Source organism: Centroberyx gerrardi, chromosome 13, assembly GCF_048128805.1.
Source record: "Centroberyx gerrardi isolate f3 chromosome 13, fCenGer3.hap1.cur.20231027, whole genome shotgun sequence".
NCBI lineage: Eukaryota > Metazoa > Chordata > Actinopteri > Beryciformes > Berycidae > Centroberyx > Centroberyx gerrardi.
In genome coordinates this window covers 20695552-20718309 of record NC_136009.1, presented here as the reverse complement: position 1 = coordinate 20718309, position 22758 = coordinate 20695552, and the positions used below count along the sequence as shown (strand labels likewise).

The 22758-nt window shown below is 43.4% G+C and overlaps 1 protein-coding gene across 1 annotated transcript; it reads left to right on the top strand.

The window, feature by feature from the left end:
- The first annotated feature begins 7901 nt into the window (after nt 1-7901).
- On the top strand, nt 7902-22568 carry emilin2a (elastin microfibril interfacer 2a). The gene is made up of 9 exons (XM_071918226.2): nt 7902-8122; nt 8953-9078; nt 11181-11371; nt 11532-13511; nt 18457-18801; nt 20177-20224; nt 20692-20751; nt 21107-21247; nt 21776-22568. The coding sequence occupies exons 1-9, from the start codon at nt 7977-7979 to the stop codon at nt 22108-22110; spliced, it is 3372 nt and encodes a 1123-aa protein (XP_071774327.1). The 5' UTR covers nt 7902-7976; the 3' UTR covers nt 22111-22568.
- Nucleotides 22569-22758: the final 190 nt, after the last annotated feature.

Genomic DNA, 22758 nt, shown 5'->3' with positions numbered 1-22758 from the left:
TAGTGTATGCGTGTATCTGTACAATGAATCATAGCGTTTTCAGATTTTTGGGCTATCAGTCATGGTAAGTAGGAGGTCAGAGGCAGCGATATTGTATGGGAGACCTAGCTGAGTTCTAGTTGACAGAAAAGGTTAGAGCGGAGTCTGCAGCCGCCGCAGTTCAAGCTGAGAGGAGAAAGTCAAACAGTAACGAGCGACCTGTGGGCTTCTGGAGCGGGAGTCGGCTTCTGGACTGTCAATTCAATAATGAGGCTTAGATACAGAGAGACTCTATCAGAAACATCAACCCTCGCACCGATGGACCAATACATTTCTGAACTCTGAATGTGTAAACTACTGCAGGGTTTTTGTATGAATGCTAATGGTGTGTGTGTGTGTGTGTGTGTGTGTGTGTGAGAGAGAGAGAGAGAGAGAGTGTGTGTCTTTGTATGTGTAACCTAATGATGAGCAGTCCTGGAAATGAGACAGGAGGAGGGGTGTAATGGGAGAGAGAGAGGGAGAGTGTGTGTGTGTGTGTGTGTGTGTGTGTGTGTGTGGAGGGGGGTGGGGGGGGTTCAGAAGTGGAAGCAGACAGTTGTTCCAATCACTGATTAATTAGATCATCATTCTCCCGTCATTCCCTTGTTCATCTTCTCTTTTTTGTGCTTGTGTGTGTGTGTGTGTGTGTGTTGGCGGGGAAGCTTCATCTAGTATTTCTGAAGCTGAGGTCAGTTGGCTAGCGCGGTGCTAGTGTGCTAATGCAGCGGAGGCATTAACCCCAATCTCTGTGGATGAGAGACCGCTTGGCTAGCATCCGTCCCCCGGGAGCAGTGGCATGCTTCTGTCTGCCCGCCAATCTTATTTCCCGGATAGCTTGCACACTTATTTCATTTTGGCCTGTTTCACAGCCCCGTATTGATTTTTGAAACAAACATCACGCCGGTGTGAGGATGAAGGAGCCTCTTTTCGAGCTCGGGCTTCTGTAATAAGCTTGTTGTGTTTGTCTCACGCACGTTGTCTTTTCTTTCCCCACGTAGTCGATAACAGAAATTCCTTGGTGATTGGCTCGCATTATTGTCTGATCATGTGATTTCTTGTTTGGGAAATAAAGAAATCGTGAATTAACCGAATAAGAGATGTGACTGTAAATTTGCGTTGTATATAATTTGTAGTCAAATTTTGTGTCCGTTTACTGCAAACATGTACCTGTCAGCCTTCTGGCCACTTGTTAGAGTGGCGAGACAAACTGCTTCTTTCTTTCCTTATTTGTTTGTTTGTTTGTTTATTTGCTTGTTTCTTTCTTTCTTTCTCTCTCTCTCTCTCTCTCTCTCTCTCTCATTTTTGATGCTTGCATTACTCCTCTAGCACCTCTCCTCGGTTTTCCATGCTTTCAAACTCTTTTATCTCTATTTGTCTAACCTTTCTCTTCCCCAAAACTTTTATTTCCCCTGTTGCTTTTCGTACCTCCGGTGCTTGTCCTGTCTGGCTTTGTGTGTAGAAACCAGCAGTTATGAGACGGCAGGCTGGGCACAGGAGACGCCGCTGTCTGTCTGTCAGTCCCTGTGGTACATTAGCCGTCCCTTACCATGTATTATTGATTCCCTCTCTCTAATCACTGTCTCCAGTGTTACAAACGAGCCTTTACTGCCGGCAGAGCCAGCACTCTGAGGAGCATCCAGCGTCCAGCATTACAGCATCCAGCGCTGTGGCTGCGACGGAAACCAACACTAAAAGATTCTGCGGTTTCGATTGGGCTCAACCAGAATCAGGTGAGATATACATCTATATAAAGTTTCACTAACGAGAATCATGGGAAGTAGCTGCAGATAGGCATGCTGTATGCTTCGCCAGTGCATTTGATGGGGATAAACTCCTCTTTGCTTTCAGGGGATAAAACAGGCATACCAAGAGGTTTTGAGTTAAACCCCAGATTTCCTCTGCCCTTTTAACTATTCAGTCAGCGTTTGTTCTGCGATTCTGAGAGACAGATGTCCACACAGCGGGAAATCAATTATATTCACACCAATATGGATCAGAGACCACTGGTGATCTGCATTTTTTTTCTCTCTTTCTCCTCTCTCTTTATGTTCTTCTTGCTGGAGAACAGAGAAGTCACAGTTGTTTGAAAGAGATGACTACTTTCGTGTGAATCTCTGCTGGGTGCTTTGGCACAGCAAGACAAAATGCACATGGGTGTGTGAGTGGGTGGAGGAGCTGGGACAGTGAGGGAATATGGAAGGGGGGTGTGGGAGGGGGTAAACTCAAAGTGGGTGATCACGGGTCCCTTCTGACGTCACTCTCTGACATCATTCCGCCCCCCCCCCCCCCCGCCCCCCCACCTTACAGACACACACATCAGCGGTCTACTGAGCAAAACATTTACATCACACTGAGTCATTGTTGCATAAAGTTCAAGATCAATACTCCACTGATCTTAATGTTTTTAATGAAAGTTGAAATAGAGTGATGTGGCTCAACTGCCCAATTTGTGGCTGGAGAAATGCCGGAAATAAACAAACACACCAGCAAGCTAATGTAACAAGATTGTCCCTGTAAATCACATAAATACTCATTAGAACTATTCATGAACTTAAATAATTGAACTAGCTCATATCAATGTGAATTCTAGCTTTTTTATCACGCTTCATAGCTTTACTGACTGGCAATGTGTGCTGCAACAGAATTCATGTTCCGTCAGAGTAAGAAGTGAAATGAAACTTGAGAAAGTGTGTCAGAGTTTTTGGAAACTTGTTCCCTTCTCCAACAAAAGCCGTGGCGCTCGAGCCAAATCTCAGGGTTACTTCTTTCTTCACACGTACACAGAGCGTAGAGGCAGAAGTGTTTGTTCCCTCTGAACAACAAAAGAACAAAATCTGAAAGAGTGTTACATCACTTACATGCTGCATGTTATTCAGAGTAGTCCTTGACTAAATTACGTTGGTATGGAGGCATGTGGACAAAAGAGTGGATGGAAAGATAAAGAAAATGAAAAATGAAGTGAAATGAATGGAGAAAGTCAACATGATGAAAGATGGAAGGTTGGAGTTGACTAATGAATTTGATCTTTGAGTGATGAAAAGAAGAAAGAAGGAGAAACATCCAGGTGACAATGGAAATTTCATATGAGAGAAGCAAAATGTCACCTCCACCGTGTGTTTTGTGACAGCTGTGGAAGATACTGTATATTTCATAACACCCAGCCAATGCAATTATTATTACGTATTCTTGGGTGGAGTAATAGTATTTTTTTTTTTTATATCTCTAAAATACAGTAAGGTTGTTATCTGTCAAAAAGGGGTTAGCTATATAATTAAGGGATTTTTTTTGGATAGTCTTGCAACAATATCAGTGAGGCTTAATGACAGCTTCCTTCTCATATAAACGACAAACAATAAACAAGACTATATGCAATGAAGAGATCTCCAAATACAATTATTCTGATGGATACTGCCTGATGGTTGGCTTTGGACAAGGCAGAGGCGATGCAGGATGGGTGAGGTGGGAAAAAATGGATTATATTCATCACTCCCTCTCAGTATGACAATGCTTAATTCACACACTGCCATTCATTTATTTAATTACTCCATGGCCGAATGGGCGCGTCCCGTCTCAGGTGCCCTTAGCGTTTCTTATTATGTCGTCTGGAGTCTTATGGATTCAGCTCGTCTGTTGTATTTGCTCAGTAGCTCACAGAGACCTCTCGGCCCCGACGCAATCTCACCTCATTAACATTTTAGGTGACGAGTCTGTCACGGCCTTAATTAACAATTCATGAGCACGGCTTATAGCTATATTAACATTTTACAACCAATAAATCACCTTTCCTAATCTGCTGTGTGCGTGCGCGTGTATGTGCATGTGCATGCCCATGTGCATGTGTATATGTGTGTGTGTGTGTGAGTGTGTGTGTGGGTGGGTGTGGGTGTGTGTTCATGTACATGGATGTGCATCCACATGACCAACTACTCGATCTGTCTCCAAGTCTTTGTCTCCAAGTCTGTCTCCCTCTCCCTCTCTGTCTCTGACCATGACATTTGTCTGAACTTTCCCTTAATCTTATGTTCTATTCGTGGCACTGTGCTGAATCACATCCATTCGTTTTTCCTCAGGAAAACAGGAAAAACCCAACCTACGCCCAGTTCTCAAGGAGGTTATTCAAAGTGTTATGCCAGTTAATAACCCGCTAAGATACATCCGACTAAGCACCAACAAATGCAAGTGTCAGACATAATAGAAAAGTCTGCTAATTAGCTCTGCCATGTTTGATCAGTTTACTGTTACAAAGCAGAAAAAAGTGACAGCAATACAAGTCAGTCTCCGTCTAGCCTTTTCTTTTTTTGTTCTTGGGGGAAGCAAAATGAATGAGAAAGGAGAGGGGAGCAGAGGAGACAAGAGGAATAAAAATGAAATAATGGTACAATCTGGTACAATCTTTGAGACTCCGTTCTCTGAGGTATCATCATTTCTGCTTCCCATGCACCTAACAAACATTCAAAAAGCCTCTGAGAGTGGATGTAACAGCATGCTACAAGAAGTGCTGCTGTAGTCTTACGCTACTTTATCATGCCACAGAATATGTGTGTGTGTGTGTGTGTGTGTGTGTGTGTGTGTGTGTGTGTGTGTGTCCATACAGTATGTGAGTATGAATCTAAAAGGAGCCTATGATCAGGCGGGATGAGAGCAGGAAGAACACACTTTTCATGCTCTCATCATGCCCATGGCCCCTAAATCTATAAGCTACATTTTAGGCCAGGGACCGTGATCATCTGAGAAAATATTTATATCCAGTTCAGCACAGAATTGCATTAACGTCAGCGGAGAAAGAGAAATATGTGATCAAAACACTACATCTCATGGCCTACTTTTTCCTCTCAGAGTGGAACTAAAAGAAGAAAAGTGAAATTAAACAGCCCCACCACCACCTCCACCACCACCACCACCACCCTCCCCACACCCCAAGGGGCCCTCAGCAGTCCCTTGACCCCACTTTGAAAAGCACTTGTGTAGGCAGTACGCACGGGGCCAGCTTCTCCTGGTGACTCACCCAGTGTAAGTGCAGCAGCATCATGGTGCATAGCTGATGCTTGCCAAATGAAAACGATCTCTGCAGCACCGTTCACTCTCCCTAGGTGACACACTCGGGTGGTGGCGCAAAATGCTAATGGCAATATTGGGTTTATAAGTTTATAGGGCGTCTTAACCAGTAAATAGCCTCTCCCAATCCCCCAGAATCCATGCCCATAGCGCAGCTGCATGGAAAGTAAGCTGTGGCTAAACTGAATTTGACCCTCGCGGTGTGAAGCTACGCATTCCAGGATGTTTCGCTATATGGAAGTGCTCCATAATACAGTCACAAACAGGTCCTGATCCTCTTAAAGTAAAGCCTTTGTCAGAGTGTTGCTCAGTAACAGCTTTGAACTCCCCCCCAGGTGCACCGGCACATTTATTAAAAGGTAAGGTAAACATCAAGGTCACTGCCTCGATAGGAGCGCATACATTATAAAGGCTCCGGAGGCAGCTGTGGCGAGGAGCGACTTTGCAAAATGCGTGGCTCGATGACAAATGCAATCTACATGGTAAAAGATCCACACTAATCCAATTCGATTCACTCCAGTTCCAATCAGTCACCACTCACCAACTCCTCCAAATTAAAAAAAAAGAAAGAAAGAAAGATCAGAAAGAAGTGGGGGAAAAAGAAATGGCCCTTGAATGTGCGTCAAAAATCACATTGTGTTTTGAAACTGAAAGATACGTCTGGTATTTTCCTTTAGTCATGACTCATCTTACTTCCCATTATGCATGGATGCCAGTGGTTCATTATGCATATATGAAGTTAATTTCTATTTTTAACTTGCCGAGGAGGACACATAACCGAACTTCCAATGAGGTGTGTGGCCTGATAATGTCAGCATGGCAAATGACCAGTATAGGAGACGAGGAAAGAGGAAAGGCCATAGTCCACCTGCAATTAGACCAGTGAATACAGACTGAGTGGCCATATTTGTCTTACAGTACACAACATTAATGTTGATTTTCTGTATTGATGAAACAGAATAAACACCTGATGAAAATAAACCTAAACTCATATTGGTTATGGTAAATATCAAATGCAATATCACTGTTTTTTATTATTTTCCCTGTTGATGATTCAGTAAGGGAGAAAATAAAACTCCAATAAAATGTAATAAGTGTTTGGGGGGGGAGGGCAGTGAAATCAGAATGCATCTCAGAGATTATTGCCATGAGAATAGCATGCCAAGGTGATGGAACTGGAGGCTCATTCTGCCTCAGTAATAAAATGTCTGTTTTTTTTTCCTTTTTTTCCCTCCAACACCTATGGAATGGAATTGCCATGACTACAACCAGGAGTTTTTCCCCTTTCTTTTCTGCTGCTGTGCTGCCCTCTTCTGGACACAAAACAAACGGACACACACTTGAATCACATGAAGCCTCTCACTTCATTTTTTCCTGGCTGCATACCCTGCATTCCAGTATCAGTGACTTTGTGGAAATCTTAGGTATCAACTGTCACATTCATTTACAGGAGTCATGCAGGTGTGTGTGTGTGTGTGTGTGTGTGTGTGTGTGTGTGTGTGTGTCGGGAAGGGGTGGGGGCCACTTTGCTCATATGAATAAGACACAAAGAAATGCTTGGAAATCCAATCCAAGCAGACATCATCCACTTACATAAGCTATTCCATCATCTCTCACTTGGCTGCCTACCCAGGACACTGTGCCTGATGAAATAGTGCAGTCTTATTTTGGGAAAGGCTATCTCTGGTCTGACAGCATTTCAGACCAAAAAAACAGCTTGTTCAATGGAAAAAAATGTTCTTTTGGGGTGCGGAGGGAGGGTTATATGCATATTTGTTTGTGTGTGTGTGTGTGTGTTTCTCTGTGTGTATATGTGTTTACATCTGTTCCCCTCCCCTGATTTACAGCATCCCTCTGAATCATTCTCCCTCACCCAATACTTGCAACCTAACACTCTCTCTCTCTCTCTCTCTCTCTCTCTCTCTCTCTCTCTATCTCCTTCTGTCTTCTTCCCATAATGGTTCTTGTGTTAACAGACAGCAGATATCTGATCAGGAAAGAGCCATATCCCCCTCCGCAGCAGCCAGGGAAACAGGGGAAATTGCTTAAGCTCTTCTCAAAGAAACGATTTCATTCACAGCAGCAGCACTGTTTGCATGGAAACTCACACTTTCTCACAGCACCGTGCCGCCGACAATGAACGTCTGCCTCAAGAGCTGTGAATTGAATTGAAACTCTTGTATAACTAATGTGCTGCTTTCTGTGCGCATCCACATTGAGATATTGTTCAGCAAATTGTTCAATTTGGCCAGAAAATTGAGCTGCCTGGCTCAACGGTGAGGAATTCTAGATGCTGCAAAGGGACAGACGGCACAATGTTTATTCCCATATCTCCATTCACAAACAAGGCAGACAGAATGCAAATTAAAAAAATACTGTTCTCCATAGCCATAAATATCATCAACACACTATACACACCCCTTTCAACACTGGGAGTTGCACTCAAAAGACATTATCCTATTATGTTAATCAGTGAGGTGTAAATTATTGGCTGTTGGCAGGCAAAGAAGTAATCAAGTTGCATTTCAAATCCTATTTGGTGCAGGCATCTTGATGGCATGCCTCTCCAGTAAGTAATGACCCTGTGTTTTGTAAGACTAATAAAACAATATTATTGAAACAAAGCGTTGTTGGGTTTTCACTACCACAGCAAACAAAAGCACCTCCTGAGCTATAAACATCTCAAAAGCCTGCGGGAGTTTTTTCCCCCTCATCCAAAATACTGGGAGGAGGGTGTAGGCCCTGAACGTCACTCCAAGGGAGTTGCAGTGATTCTGGACTTCCCTAAACTTGAGTTGGAGTTGGATCAGTCAGTCTAGGGCAATGACTTGGTGTCTGGGAACATCGCACATGATACCAGCGTCTATGTTAGGAATGTTTATTTGAGGCTTGTTTTGTTAAGGATGCGTTACAGACAAGGAGAGATGGAGTGGCAGTGGACAATTTTCACATTATTTTTGAACTTTCAATTCACTTACGGGTCTCCGTCCTCCTATGACTTGTTCCAAGGGTCCGCATACACTGGAGTGGTACACAGACATAGAAATAGGTAAGGAACATGTTTTTCATATATCTCTGGCGGAACATGTTATTTTCCATTTTCCATGGGCCCCATGCTGCGCAAAACAGGTACTGCTTTATAGGCTGTATTAGGCCTATACCACTGCTGTTTTCAACCTTTCTGTTTTTGTGCAAGTCCTAATAGCCAGCTGAATAGAAGCGTGATTTCTTCAGTCCCTCTAGTGTTTTTTTCCTGGTCTATCCTGTCCTTGTGATTGGGGTAAAATCAGGTTGTGCTGGTGTTGTTTGCTATAATTTGCGCAGCACAGTGAAGTACTCTGCAATGAGCTGTGAACTTTCCATTGATCAGAAGCATAATGACTTCAGACCGGGACAGCTGTAGCCTATTATCAGTCATATAGATGGGTTTGCTACATTCGCTGTGCCTTTATCGGGCTATGACTAAATTTGGCTCGAGTCTGCCAATCTTGCCCAATGTGATAAGATCCAGAGAAACACTGGAATGTGAGTGATTAGAGCCATCGCTCATCTATAGGAGACCAATTGCGCATTTCCAGCTGTGTCTAAATTAATTAAAATAGTCGAGCGAAAAAAGAAAAAAAAAGCCTGAGACGCGCCCTTTAACGAAATAACATTCACATGAGGACAATCTGTGGTGCTCAATCCTATGGTATCCCATTACTAAACTATCTCTTATAGTTTTTCTATGATATTTGTATAGTATAGCAAATCAAAACATTTGCCAGTTTAGTAGGCTATAGTAGGCTATTGTAATAGTATAAGGACATCGGGATGGCATTTTCCTCATCCTGTGGGACTCTGTTTATCCCAGTCTGAACGGCTTGCCTCTCTCCCCAGGAACTGGTGTGCCTATGTGGTGCACAAGAACGTGAGCTGCACCGTGCAGGGGAGCGTCGAGAGCTTCCAGGAGCCCGTGGTGGCCCCCTGCCCCGCCTACCAGCCAGACTGCGAGCAGGAAGTGAGGTGAGCACCCCAGGGAGCAAGGGAAGGGTTATCCCACTGAAACTATCAGCAAAAAATGTATTTGTGGCAGATTGGAGTTTTAGCTACAGGAATATTTCTCAGAGAACAAGCTGCTCTGCAGGTAGAAATTATTTCATTGGGCGGAGTCAAATAACCACAGCTTTTCTAGTTAAGTAAGGAAGCCCAGTGAAAAAGGCAAGGGGTAAAAAGACGAGGTAGCTAATAGTATGACGACAAGCACTCTTGCTACTAGCTGAAAAAAATGCAATCTAGCCATACTAAGTTATCTAGGTTAGCTAGCTGACCCTCCAAGTTCAAGCCAGTCATACACCGGTGGCCAACTCTGGACAACTTTGGCCAATTCCAGACACCCTTTGCCAAATCCAACAAACTCATTCGTTGAATAAAATTTTAAGCTGAAATATGTATGATGCCACTTGCCTTTTGGCAGGAAGAAAAAACTGCTCATTGCCATTTATATTTTTGTGGCCAGAGATCCTTTTTTGCCAGGCGCCATGCTTTCCAGATTCCAGAGATTCCAAATTTAGTGTTGTAGTTTTCATCATGATAATGATGAAAATAACCATGTAATAGACCTAGCCTCCAGGCAAGACTTGCTATAAATTCATTTGGATGCCAAATCTAAAGGAATCTCATTAGGTTAGTATTCAGGACAAGCATTCCTTCTGTAATGCCCCTACAGATGTACAGTATGTTGTCAACAATGCATACAAAGATGTATTTTCCAGTGTCCAAAACATATTTTGAATGAATGTCATCTACATGCAGGCTGCAAGTATATTACAGACACATTTTTGCCAACTTTTGTATATTTTGAAATGTGTCAATTATATAAGAATACAAACATATCCTGAAGTATATGTGAAATGCATTTCTGGCAGTACGGGCATGTTAGTGTAAAACAGTTTCACCACCAATATTAAATATTCCTCTTTAGTCAGATATCTTGAATCTTCATTATTTACATACATAATTTGATTTAGGTTACTCAATGCATTTTATACTCAAAACATTTAAGAGAAACAAGCTGGCCTTTTCCTCTTGTGGGCAGTTGAATTTGAGGGTGTTAATGGGAGACACGCCAAAGTGATCTACACCATTAATTGAAGATATTGTTTTGCAATTTAATATATTTTGTCTTAGTGGATCTTGGATTGTTTAAAAATGAGACATAAATAAAGCAAGAGATGAAATGCTTCCGGTGACATAGACTTATAACTTTAACCCAATGCTATCTGTGGTTTGGTTTAGCTTTGTGATCTCCTGAGAAAGGAAAACAATTTTCAAGAGCCACTGTGCTGTGGAAAAGATCCCTGGAAATTGATAACTCTGTGAGACTTAGGTCACAGAAACATATTTCCAAGTTTCCATGTGAAAGCGAAAAGGCCTGGCAGTGAGAATAGAATAGGATAGAATAGACACCTCAAGTTTTTTCCATCTCTACATATATATACAGTATTGGCTTTTTGTACTAACCCATATTGGGATGAGATTTCAGTACACATTGTTGAATATAACCATAGTGTTAAATGTTACTTGCCTACAGTTTATTTTTGCATTCTTTCAAGTTTCCTTTTTTCTATTAGTCAAGCTAGAACAATGTTATCTTTGAGGATGTCAGTTGGGAACTGTGCAAAGATGATGCGTGTTTCAAGCGTCAACTTTCCAGATGTTACACATGACATGACCCCTGTCTTTAGGGAAGTGATGTCATCTATTGTTTCTTTGGGAACAGTTTGCTTTGGCAAGAAAGCTGCCTGTAAGGGGCAACAATAGAAATACATACTCCAAAAGTGCTGGTGGTAGCAGGAGTAAACAGTTCCAAAAAAGAATACAATGTTGAAACATTGTATTCTTTTTGGAAATGCAGAGTAGTTGCAGCATGGGCAAGCAGTGTTTTTCTTTTTAGAATAGACCAATGTTAAGAAATGGATATCACTGATAAAACACTTTACTTTGCAAGTGGTTGATCTTAGAAATCAAACTCAGTGCTCTCTGTATCTTATTCATATTAAAACGTAATATTAAATGATTGAGATTTTCAAAACCAAACTCACTGAATGCTGTTCCCTATCTTACAGGTACCAAACTCGGTTTCGACCCACGTACAAGATTGCCTTCAGGACAGTCACAGAGCTAGAGTGGAGATGCTGTCCTGGTCACCAAGGCCCAGACTGTAAAGATTTAAAACCACCCCCCAACCGGCAGTCAGTGCAGAGAACACAACCTTACCTCCCACCAAATCCTGGACATACAACTAGACACACACAGAGTAAGACATAAGCATCTAGACTGGCTTGTTATTATATTTTAACTTATACATGAAATCATTTTATGTTGAGATAGAAGTATCTCAGAACCACTCATAGATGTGAGATTTATTTATTCCCATTTCTAAATAAAATACTAAATGAATTATTCTCTGATTACAGGGCCAGAGCGGAGAGAGACGGGGCACCATGAGGCGAGGCATGGTGGGGCAGATAAGGTGCATCTTCTGGAGGGTGAAGTCCAGCGGCTCTCTCAGACAGTTTTGGACCTCCAGACAGCTTTGACAGGGTTAACAGCCAACCTCCGCACAGACCTGCAGGAAGACACCAATAAGATTCTGGTCACTCTCCTTAACAACATGCGCCCACCAGACAGTGCCACGACCGCAGGCACTGAGGACAGCCCGGCAGTGCTGGATGGTCATCAGGCTACCAGAGGTGGGATAGCAGGAGAAAGGGGCATAGAAAAGATGATGGCCAGGTTGGATGACATGAACAATGCACTGAAGAGCAAGGACGAAGCTTTGGAAGAACTCAGAGGAATGGTGACAAGTCAAGAGGGGCAGATCCGTCTCCTGATGGATGCCTCACAATCTCAGGCTCCAGCCATGGTGGAAGTTGGCCCCTCAACCGACCTTGATGTGATCCAGACCTACGTTGATGGAAAATTCGAGAAGCTGAAGAAGGAGCTAGACCAGAATATGGAGGAACAGATAGCCAAGCTACAGAGCTCCTGCAATGACAGGATCCAGACCTTGCAGAAGTCCTGTGAAGAGGGTCATGACCAAGGCCTGGTCAGCCTAACCAAGCTGGTGGACACCAAGGAGGCAGACCTGAGAAAGGAGATCCGGGAACTGCGTCTGGACATGGCTGCTGCAGATGGACCCATACGAACTCAACGGCAGACTGACCCATCCAAGCAGGAAGTGGACCGCAGTGACCACAAAGACCTGTGGCGTGAGATTGACCGTATTGCAGAGGCTCACCGCATCCTGAATGTCCGTATCGACAACGAGCTGGCCCACCTGTCTGCGCCTCAACTAGATATTGAGTACGGCCCACTCATTGAGGAGCTGGAGGCACGCATAAATGTCACGGAACAAAATGCAGAGGTTCACTGTTTCTATATTGAAGATAAGCTGACCCGTGCAATTGCGGATGAAGCGGCGGCACTTCGGCAGCTTCTGGATGAGCGTCTGAACAATATGGAGGACCAGTTTACTAACATGCTAGTGGAAATGAGCAACAGCTCCTTCCCTGGGATGTTTGGTGACTCCATGGATGCCATCCAGGCAGAGGTCAACAACAACAAGTTCCTCCTCCAAGGCTTGGATGATAAGGTCAACGCTGTTGGGGAGCTGTGCTCTGCAGGGTGTTCAGGCTCAGGAGTTACTGCAGGTACAGCAAGTTCATCCACCATATCAGGTGGTCTAGACAACATTGTGAAGGACCTACAACTATGTAGGAATGACTTGGACGTTGTTCACACGGATGTCAGTGCCAACTCAGACAAGCTCAGAAAACTGGAGGATATTATTGAAAGGGAGTCAGTTGGACACCAGAAACGTGCCAAGTCCATGGAGGACTTCCAAAAGGGACTGATTAATCTCCAAGATAATGTAATTGGTCTGGCTGGAGCTGTTAATGGGTTAAGTGATTCCCTGAGCAAATACACCCAGGATATGCAGAGAATGAACTCGACATGCTGCCAGGCAGGGCAGAGTGGCACTGGGAGCCCAGTATGGGAGAATGGGGCATCAGTCAGCACAGTAACCAACAGTCAGGTGGAGGAGCTGAGGAACAGATTCAATATGCTCAGTAACCAGGTGTCATCTGAACTGAGTCAATGTAAAGAGAACACCCAGGGTGTTACTGATGGCATTTCTGCCGTAGATGGACGTGTGACCAGACTTGAAAAGGTGTGTGGAAGGTTGGATGGGGTTTCTGCTAATGTCAAAGAACTGAAGGACGGGCTGGAGAGGCATGTTGCTGGTCTGCGGGACTGTGTCCACAGGATGAATGCCACCTACGGGACTCACACCGCAGACATCATCTCACTGCAGAATTCATTGCAGAGCGTCCAGACACAGCTCTCCGCAATGGCCAAGCATGTTCTCAAAGACATCACTGCGAAAGAGCCAGGTGAGTTACACCCTAATGATGATGTGGATGCTTTGGTGACATCATTGACAATCTGTGGTAACGTCATAGACGGAAAATGACAGAAATTATCAAAGGGCCTCTGAGGCTTTGACTCAGAGATGGAAAATCACTCTGAGGTCATATTCGTCAATATTTATTCGACCAGCGTAAGCTTGGGTTTGGTGCCAATGTTCAAAAGATTTACCAGTATATGGTGCTAGTGGGTTTTAGTCTGTATTACAGAACAATCAGACCACGAGAGATCCCATGTAAGGCAATGTGTGGTTCTTGGTTGTATAGTTGTTCAAAGATTCCCACATTAGTGTTGTCAGGCAAATATAGGAAATGAAGCAAAAGAGGAAGGATAAAAAAACACTGACTAAATTGACAGTCTTTTTCACCTTCCCCTCCAACTTCTTATATGAGTTTATCCTGTGAGACAAACATCTGTATAAACACAAACTATGATTGAGTGATAGCCATAAAACTCGTAACATATGGAATTGAGTGTGATCCAGTGTCCAGGCTACCATATATCCGCTCGTGGCTGGGGTTTGTAGGTGCTCTTTCCTGGAGTTAATCCTCCATATAAAGCATGGTGCTTGGCTTACATGGAGGCTGGGAGAGGGGATCAAATCCCACGTATGGCCACGGGGTATCTCCAGGAGAGGGAGGGCACGAGTTCACTGGGCCTCTCATGCCTGCTTTGAGTATGTCATTCAATATGTCCGAGCAAAAGGAGGCCCACATTGGAAACTTCCTGTGTGCTGATAATTCCCTATATTTTTCATATATCTCTTAAAAGAATGGGACAGGCAGATCGACAGTGTACCTGAGATTTCACACACTGAACTCTCAGTCCTTCCTCAGTAGTGATTTACTCGCGCTGTTTTGCGCCTCATTGCTCCCATCTGTTAATGTTAGAACACCATAGCAGAGTGTTCCATCTTTCCTTATAAACAGTTAAGTTGTGAGGCCTTCTTTCACGCGCCATCACATAGTTTTCTCACTCATAGTAGAGAATTGGATGAGACCTTAACCGCAACTCCCCATCCCTCATCACACGTGCACACACACACACACACACACACACACACACAAAAACACATCATCCCCCACCCCTCACCATACACATGTACATGCACCAACCTCCAGCGATTCCCGTAGGGTGACCTCAGCATGATGTGTGGAGTCTGGTCCTCATTAAGGGCCTTGACTCACTGCTGGAGCCAGTCATGATGGAGAGGGGAGAAGCAGGGCTCCACACCCAGGACCAGATGCTTCTACTGCCCTCAGCTGTGATGTCATGAGTGGGGCCCCGTCCCCGGTGCCTCCCTTTCTTTAACAGCACACAGGCGATCGTCAAAACAATGGGACTGATAGGGTGAGATGAGGGAGGGATGGAGGACTGTAGATGGAGAGGTTTAATGACTGTGGTGTGGAGAGATGGTGTATTCCATTTCCCTGTAAGCCAAATATGGCCAGTTATTTCCAAACTGTGATATTTGATTTCATTACCTTACATGGAACTTAATACTGTACTTCTGCATAGCAATAAATCAGAAGGAACTGTGTGTCCTGTAGCAGGATTATGAACAATGTTTGTCAGTGTTCTCACTTTATGCTTTTATTACCTGTTAATATACAACAAAACCAATTCCCAAAACAATTTCTAGATAGTATTTCTATCAGTATGTTTAAGTGGAGAGACTATCAATATATTCTCTGTCTTAGTACTCACAAAAGAGTCTGTATACTAAGCCCCATGAGACAGGGAGTTGGGCTGTGTGGCTGAGGTAGCCTGAGGTTTTTATGTTTTGTTCGAGTTTGGAAACGAAAGAAATAGTCTAAATAGATCTAACATTTCCATGAAAAATCCCAGTTCTGTGGGTGTGGTGGTGAGAAGCTACTCAAATGTTTCCTTTCTGTGTTCGTCCTAATATTCTCCACACAGTCATATGAAAACCCTGAGGAGGCTGCAAACAGATGAAGTGTTGTAATAACATAACTGAAAGATTTATCTGGAATAGCTTTGCCCTTACACACTGTGTGACTGGTGAATGGAATTGCGTGAGTTCAGTTGCAAAATGTTGCCACTTAGTCCCCAACAGCAGCTGCTGTAGACTATGAGAAGAGGTCTGCCACTGCAGCTTGTGTGTTTGTTTCTCATTACTTCTAATAGGGAATTGCAGTTAAGCAATAATGACTCTATTGCCTCATTTACAGTCAAACGTTGGGTCTGAGCCCTTTTGAAATTGGGTGAGAGACTTTAAGGTCTTTGGGGGTACAAACTATTTTAATGGAGATTGTCAGGAAATGTAGAAATATAGAAAATGCTCCTATTGTCAGAGGGCTTGAGCACGTTGCAGTCCCTCATTCAGGCGGTGACTAATCTGCCTTATGTGAAATATCATACGTGATCCCATTGCTGTGGAGTTGAGCTTTCTCATTAGAGTCCCAGGCTATTTTCCAGCTCTCCCTTTTTTTGGAGGTGATCCCATCCCAGCTCAAATCACTCCCTCCCTTCTCTCCCTTCTTTCTCTCTTATCTCTGTCTTGCTCTCTCTCTCTCTCTCCTTCCATCCAACTTTTCCTGCTGATTGAGATTTGTCCTTCCAAGAATGCCAGAGGACTTTTCCTTCTCTCCCCCCTCCTGTCCCCTAAGTGTCTATTCACAGGCGAGGCCTTCAGAAAAAAAATGCAGTTGTATTAAAGCAGGGATAAAATGGCTGCTTTGATTTCATGGATCAATGCTTTGCAATTGATCATTCTGACTTTATACTGGAGAGACGGGCAGCAAGATGAACTGTCTCCCATGATCAGGGAATACAAGGAAAACAGGACTTCAAAGGCTATTTGAAGTCAAGGGGTGTCTGATGGGAAAGAATGGAAAATAGTATTTGACACCACCACACTAGTCACCGCGTATATTTGGTCAACACCAGAATTACGAGGGGGGCACTTTGACGCCAACAATTGCCCCGAAGAGACAGAATTCCTGGAGCTGTGAGGTGAGGCGTTTCCATCTGGACCGCCGGCCCTCCAGTTCTGACCCGGGAGCCCATCTGGAAGTCTTCAGAGGAGAATAGACCCAAACACACACACTGAATCCCTGAGGTCTGCCATTCACTGCACAATTTGAACCTCCCATCATTAATATCACTGGAGGAAAGTGGGGTGGAGTGGGGTGGAGTGTGAGACTGTGTGTGTGAGTGCATGGCAAGAAAGGGAGAGAGAGAAATGTATGCGAGAATGTGTGTGATGCATTATTGTATGTGCGTGTAACCACCACACCCTGTGCTGTGCAGCGTGCCCCTTGACACCATTTTCCATAGTGTGATCTGCTTGTCTGCTGCAATATTCTTTGGCGCTCTCAGACACTTTTGTCTCCAGTACTGTACACTCATACAGTGTCACCCGAATCTGGAGAAGCGACAGTGACTAATGGCTCCCTCCCTCTGCAGTGTCTCAATCCTGGTTAGAAGCAATAACATCTGGTTTTGGTGATGCTCTCGGTTACACCATCACTCTGAATGCATTCGTGTGTGTTTTGAGACTCTGTGGTTGCTCCCTTAGTGAGACACAGGCTGAGTGCTCATGGGAAATATGCACTCAGGCAACCAGCATCCTGAAGGAGGCATAGGGAGGAAATGAACAAGAGATTTCTGATTATCTTAGTGCAACATGATTGCTGGGTTTAATTTGTTTTTGATTATACATGTGGCTTCTGAGCGGTTTGTGGCATCACTTGCAGTAAGAAGGAAGAATTTTGTTGATGGTTGATAATGTTTTATTTGATAAGGACAGAAATGTTTCCCCAGCAGATACAAAGGGATGCAACTTGTGTTTTTTTGCAGAAGTTACTTTCCAAATGTAATTCCTCAGAGATTACTGATTACCTGGTTAATCCAAATACTCAGACTTGCTAATGCAATACGATTGCTTTCTTTCACTTTTGGATTTATCACTTTGCCTCCAACAGACTGAATGTGCGGTTGTAGGAACAGTTCATTATGATTTACGGACTGTAATTTGAATAGCGTTGGCATTGCTACCTACAGCCATTATGAACCATTATTTTCATTTTAAGATACAAATATTCACTTAATGTCTAAACCTAAATGCTTTATCCCTTCAAAACAGCTTCTTTTATCAAAAGTATGTACTTTAATCACTTTCTCCTGACTGTAACTGCAACTATAACTAAATCACATTTATGGTATTTTGTAATTACATTAGTATAATCCTGTTATATGTACTCCATTCATGCCTAACCCAGCCCACATGATGATTAATGGTACCGCAGATGCTTGAATCCAAGCTCCAAACAAACAAGCCATTTAATGTGCCAACCCCTCTTTACTATACCTTAACTACAGCATGACACAATCTGTCTGACACCTGGTTGTGAGGTGGGGGCTGACACAAAGCAGGTACTGTAATGTTATTTGTTATCTGTCCCCAGGACACACTCACAGTGTCTCTACATTCACCTCAGAGGCCCAGGTAATGTCTGTGCCCTCAGGCAGCCTGGCAAGCAGCCAAGCACTTTACTTTTAGATGGTTCTCATTGCTGAAAACTCACACCGCCCGCCCGCTTTGCTTTCATGAAGGGTAATAATGGCACCAGTTGAAAAAAGCTCAGAGGTGCAGTGTGAGCCAAGTCTAATTTGGATTGCCAGCAAAACATAAGTCATTAAGAGAGAATTCACAAGAGGGAAGATGAGGGCTGAATGTGAGAAAAGAAGCAGTGTTTATGAGCAAGTCGTAAATTGCAGGCTGGTGCTGTTGCAGTTACAGGATTTTCCATGTCTTTAATATGTTGGATTGGATGATGTGAGCTGTTGTGACAAGAATAATCTGATGCATGCTGATAACACCTACCGTATGGTTAACTATAAATTGATGTAGCCACTTGCTTTCTTTTTCTCCTCTCACTCTGCAAGGAATGACCCTAAGACTAGAGAGGCCTGGTTCTTTGCCGGACTCGAGTCCAACCAGAACCAGAATAACGCAAATCCCCCAGATCCACATCCCTCTCATCATCCAGCCGTCCAGCCCCAGGCAGCCCAACACACACCGCCAGCCCAGCCAGCCCAGACAGCCCAGCCAGCCCAGACAGCCGTCCAACCCCCAACAACCAGGCCTTCCCACTCTGACTCTGGTTCCCAGAAAGCCGGTGGTGGAGACCGGCGAGGCTGGGCCTCCTGGCTACATGCGCAGGGTGACTGTGCGGAGGGGGTCCGAGGACTCGTCTTCCATGCCTGTCAAAGGGTTCGCTGGAGCTCCAGGTGAGTGATGCTCATGGTGAGGACACATGGATTAAGTCCTTGTGCTAGACTACATTCACACTGCAGCTGAAAGTGTCTCAGTTCTGTTCTGACATCAAAAGTGTTTTCTAATCAGTGTGAACAGTAAAATTCTGCATGGAGTCACATTTTTCAGTTCTGATCTGGTCCAAATGGATAATGTGGTACAAAACCAGATTCTGAGGCATGTGACCTACATGCCACTTGTATTTGAACACTCAAATCGGAAATCTTACAGCATTCACCTGAGACAGTTGTCATAATTTTGGCTCTCACTGCAGCATGGCTGAACCAGCATTAGCATGGAGAACAATGAGGCACAACGATAGAAAGAAAGCAAAATATCTGATTTGACTGGTATTTGGGGAGACGCCCCAATTAAGTCTAAACTTGAAGGCACATACTGTAGCCAAAAAGTGTTCAAAACAAGCAGGAAAAGTGTAGGTACAAAATTCGATGTGACCTCTTTTGTTATTGTTACTCTGTGCATGCTTGTCTTTCTGTCAGTTCATATTGGTATCAGATTTGGAGTATATTGTAGAATAGATATGAAGGGTTGCCCAAAATAATAAGATATGAGCAGGCTTGTGGTGTGAACGTAACCCTACACTAAAATGTCTCTTTAAGAGTGGCTAGCTCAAATTGGATTTCACAGACAGTGCTAGATTTAGCCTGTTCTGTATTACATTAACTTGATAAAGGAAGATTGGAGCGACTCCAGGACTAAATGAAGGCTAAAATTTAGCCTCCAAGGGGGCAGGTTTAACTTATAGACCCATATTTCCCAAAAATCTTCTGTCTTTGTTACAGAATTGTGTGGTTTATTTCTAGTTGTTGCTTTTTTTTCTCTTTCCAATGGTTTTCACATAATTTTTACAAGGCTGTTGGGTAATGCCTGTGACTGGTTGGTTTTATTTCACTGCACCCACAAATACATGTAAGTCCATTTGAAGGTTTTGAGGAAACTTTCCACACCTGAATCTGATTATGGAAGTAGCTAAACCAAATTCAAATGATTCAGAAAGCTACTTTTGAAGCCATGATTATGTAGTCTAGATTAAAACCTATTCCTGGTTTAATTCATACCCTTTCTGGGAAACTAGCCCACAGTGTTTAGACAGACAGTCTGTGTTCAGAGGGGAAAACCAAACCACATTACCTCAGGCAGGGTAACCACTAAACAACCTTTTGTTCGGATGTTTTGTTTATTTTGATGTGCATCACTATACATATTGTAATCTATTGAACTCGTTCTGCATTGTGGCTGATACAAATTTGTAATGCTATCATTACATCATTAGGCTATTATTAACAATGAAATAAAAGATGATATAGTTGTCATCCCTTTATTTTGCAGGCTATCCCCCTGTGCAGCCTGTGTCTTTCAAGCCTCAGAGGAACCAAGGTATTATTGCAGTTCATTATCAAGTTAAACTGAGAGCCTGAGAGGGTGAGAGAGTGGGGACTGGGTGTGTTTAGTTTAGGGGGGTATGGGTGGACCGTGTGGAGTAGGAGGCTTAGCTTGGCTGCAGTCAGCCACCAGCAGGTTAGACCTTGGGTTGCATAGCAAATGTTAAAGCTGGAGATGTTGAAGAAAACTCTACAAGGCAGTGTACACTCTACAGAAGTTCTATTTTTAACTTTTCACCTATTGTAGAACCCAAGAAAACACACACACACACACACACACACACACACACACCACACAATTTTTTAATGAATACATTATGAATGGGTATTGGAAATATAACACCAGTGATGATAACCCTTTTAAAAATAAAAGTGTTACCCTTCCTGTGTCACCTTGCCAACAGCGCTGACTGCGAGGAATACATTTTGAATTAACACTTGATCTTTATTCGCACCTTGTAGCTCCTGTAGCAGCAAAGTTGCCCTGGAACCCGATGTATGACGCTCCAATCGTGTCACCAGGTAAAATCCTCCTGGAAATCATCTGTCTCCCTCTCTTTATATTTTAGTAACTGTATGGATAAAGAAAAGAAGAGAAAGTCGACAAATCATTATTCATGCAATCCACACTTTACCATCAATAGCTGTAGTATGATGAGTTATAAAGAGATTGGAGAAATGGCTGATGAAGGATTTTCGGTTAAAGTGAGAATTGTGTGGTACTTTTTCTGTCTTTGAAATGGGATTCCTCTGATCTACTTGGGTGCATGTTTTTGGGTGAGAAAACTCTGGTCAGTTATCATACCACATGACATACACTCCACAATGTTTCCATAACTTATCTTCTCTCTAACTCCCCCCATGTCCTCTGGTCCAGTTTCAGTCGACAGCGGCGCCTTGGCAGATCCCTTCTCCTTCTCCGCTGGCCTCACCCAGCAGCCCTTCTCTGGAGACTTTGGCGTCATCCGCTTCAACAGGGTGCTAGTCAATGACGGTGGACACTACAATCCACAGACAGGTACACAACACAAAGCTTTTGATTCATCACCACTGACTAATCTCTTTACTGTTTGTTTATTGCTATGTCACAGCAATACATGCACAGTTGACTTTGGGAGTGATGCATTTCATATGATACATGCCTCAGTGACTCTCTGGGAAACATTAAACATTCAGCATGACGCAACACTGGTTGCGACATGCTGAACAGTGCTGGCCTATGGATTTAAAATCATTATTTGTGAGACATAATATGTGCAAGGCTGAGTTTCCACAGCAGCTTAAACAGCAATTATATTGCAATGTGTCTAGAACTCTTTTTTTTATTATTATTATTTCACATATTTTAACACCAGAAGTAATACAAAGAAGTAAACTATCTGACTCTTCAACCAGAATACATCACTCAAACCACTGGATACAATTTCAATTAAGTACTTTTCAAACTCAAAATCCTAACCTTATAACATATTCCACATTAGATCAATCAATCATACCCAGCACATTTTCACCAAAGTGTCCCCCTTGTCCTCTCCCCGCTCTATAGGGATCTTCACTGTACCAATGGACGGCCGCTACCTGATCTCAGGACTGCTGACCGCCAAGCAGGGAGACCGCATAGACGCTGTGCTGTCCGTGTCTAACCGCAGCGTCCAGAGGCTGCAGAGCTCCGCGGGGCCGGCGGCCGGTCAACACGGGGGTTCGGCTGCAGGTAGCTGTAGCTGCGGAGGCTCGGTCTCCTTCAGCCTGATCCTGTCCCTGAGGAAGGGAGACCGCGTGAGCCTGGTGAGGACCGGAGGCCAGCTGGCCACCACCGAGGCCAGGGAGATCCTCTCCACATACAGCGCCATCTTCCTCTACGCACCACAGGCCAAAAGATAGCTGGCACTCAGCTGGCCACATAACAGCAAAGACTAGTTTGTTTCCAGCCAGTCGGACTGGAGAAGATGTTGAAGAAGCCATGGTTTTGACTGAATCGCTATAGGCATATGTGTAGGAGAACAGTACAATGCAGTTTCACTGTCTGAGGATAGGGTGCTTCCAGTTACAAGTCTTGAAAAATGTACTCAGTGTTCATCAAGGATTCATCACATTGCCATTTTCAGGCATTTTGCCAAAGAAAACTGAACACAAAGAGCAATATTTGTTGCTAATATATTTGATTATCAATTTACCTTTTTGTACCTAGTGTACTATTTTTGAATGTCTTGTGTAAAAAAGTGTTTTTTAAATTAACATTCATAAAATTTTATATATTTTTATTTTAACAAAACCATCTCAGAGAATCAATATATGGTCAAATATTATTGGAATATAATAATGTTGGTTAAGCAATAAACCGTGACAAATCACTTTCAGTATCATCTCACTACTTTGTAATCTACTCTCAACAGAATGATTGATGATTAATAAACATTCACAAAGAGAATGATGTGGAAAAAATGTGGTTTAGCAATATAAGGTTTCATTAATGTTATATAATAAACTGGGCCAGCTTCAGAAACTGTATTGAGAAAGACTAGAAGATTA

Excerpts from the sequence above, each read along its gene's own strand:
- emilin2a (XM_071918226.2), top strand. The coding sequence starts at position 7,977 with ATGCGTTACAGACAAGGAGAGATGGAGTGGCAGTGGACAATTTTCACA. Across the intron at positions 8,123-8,952 it reads GTACACAGACATAGAAATAG|GAACTGGTGTGCCTATGTGG; the intron begins GTAAGGAACATG and ends CTCTCTCCCCAG. Across the intron at positions 13,512-18,456 it reads CATCACTGCGAAAGAGCCAG|GAATGACCCTAAGACTAGAG; the intron begins GTGAGTTACACC and ends TCACTCTGCAAG.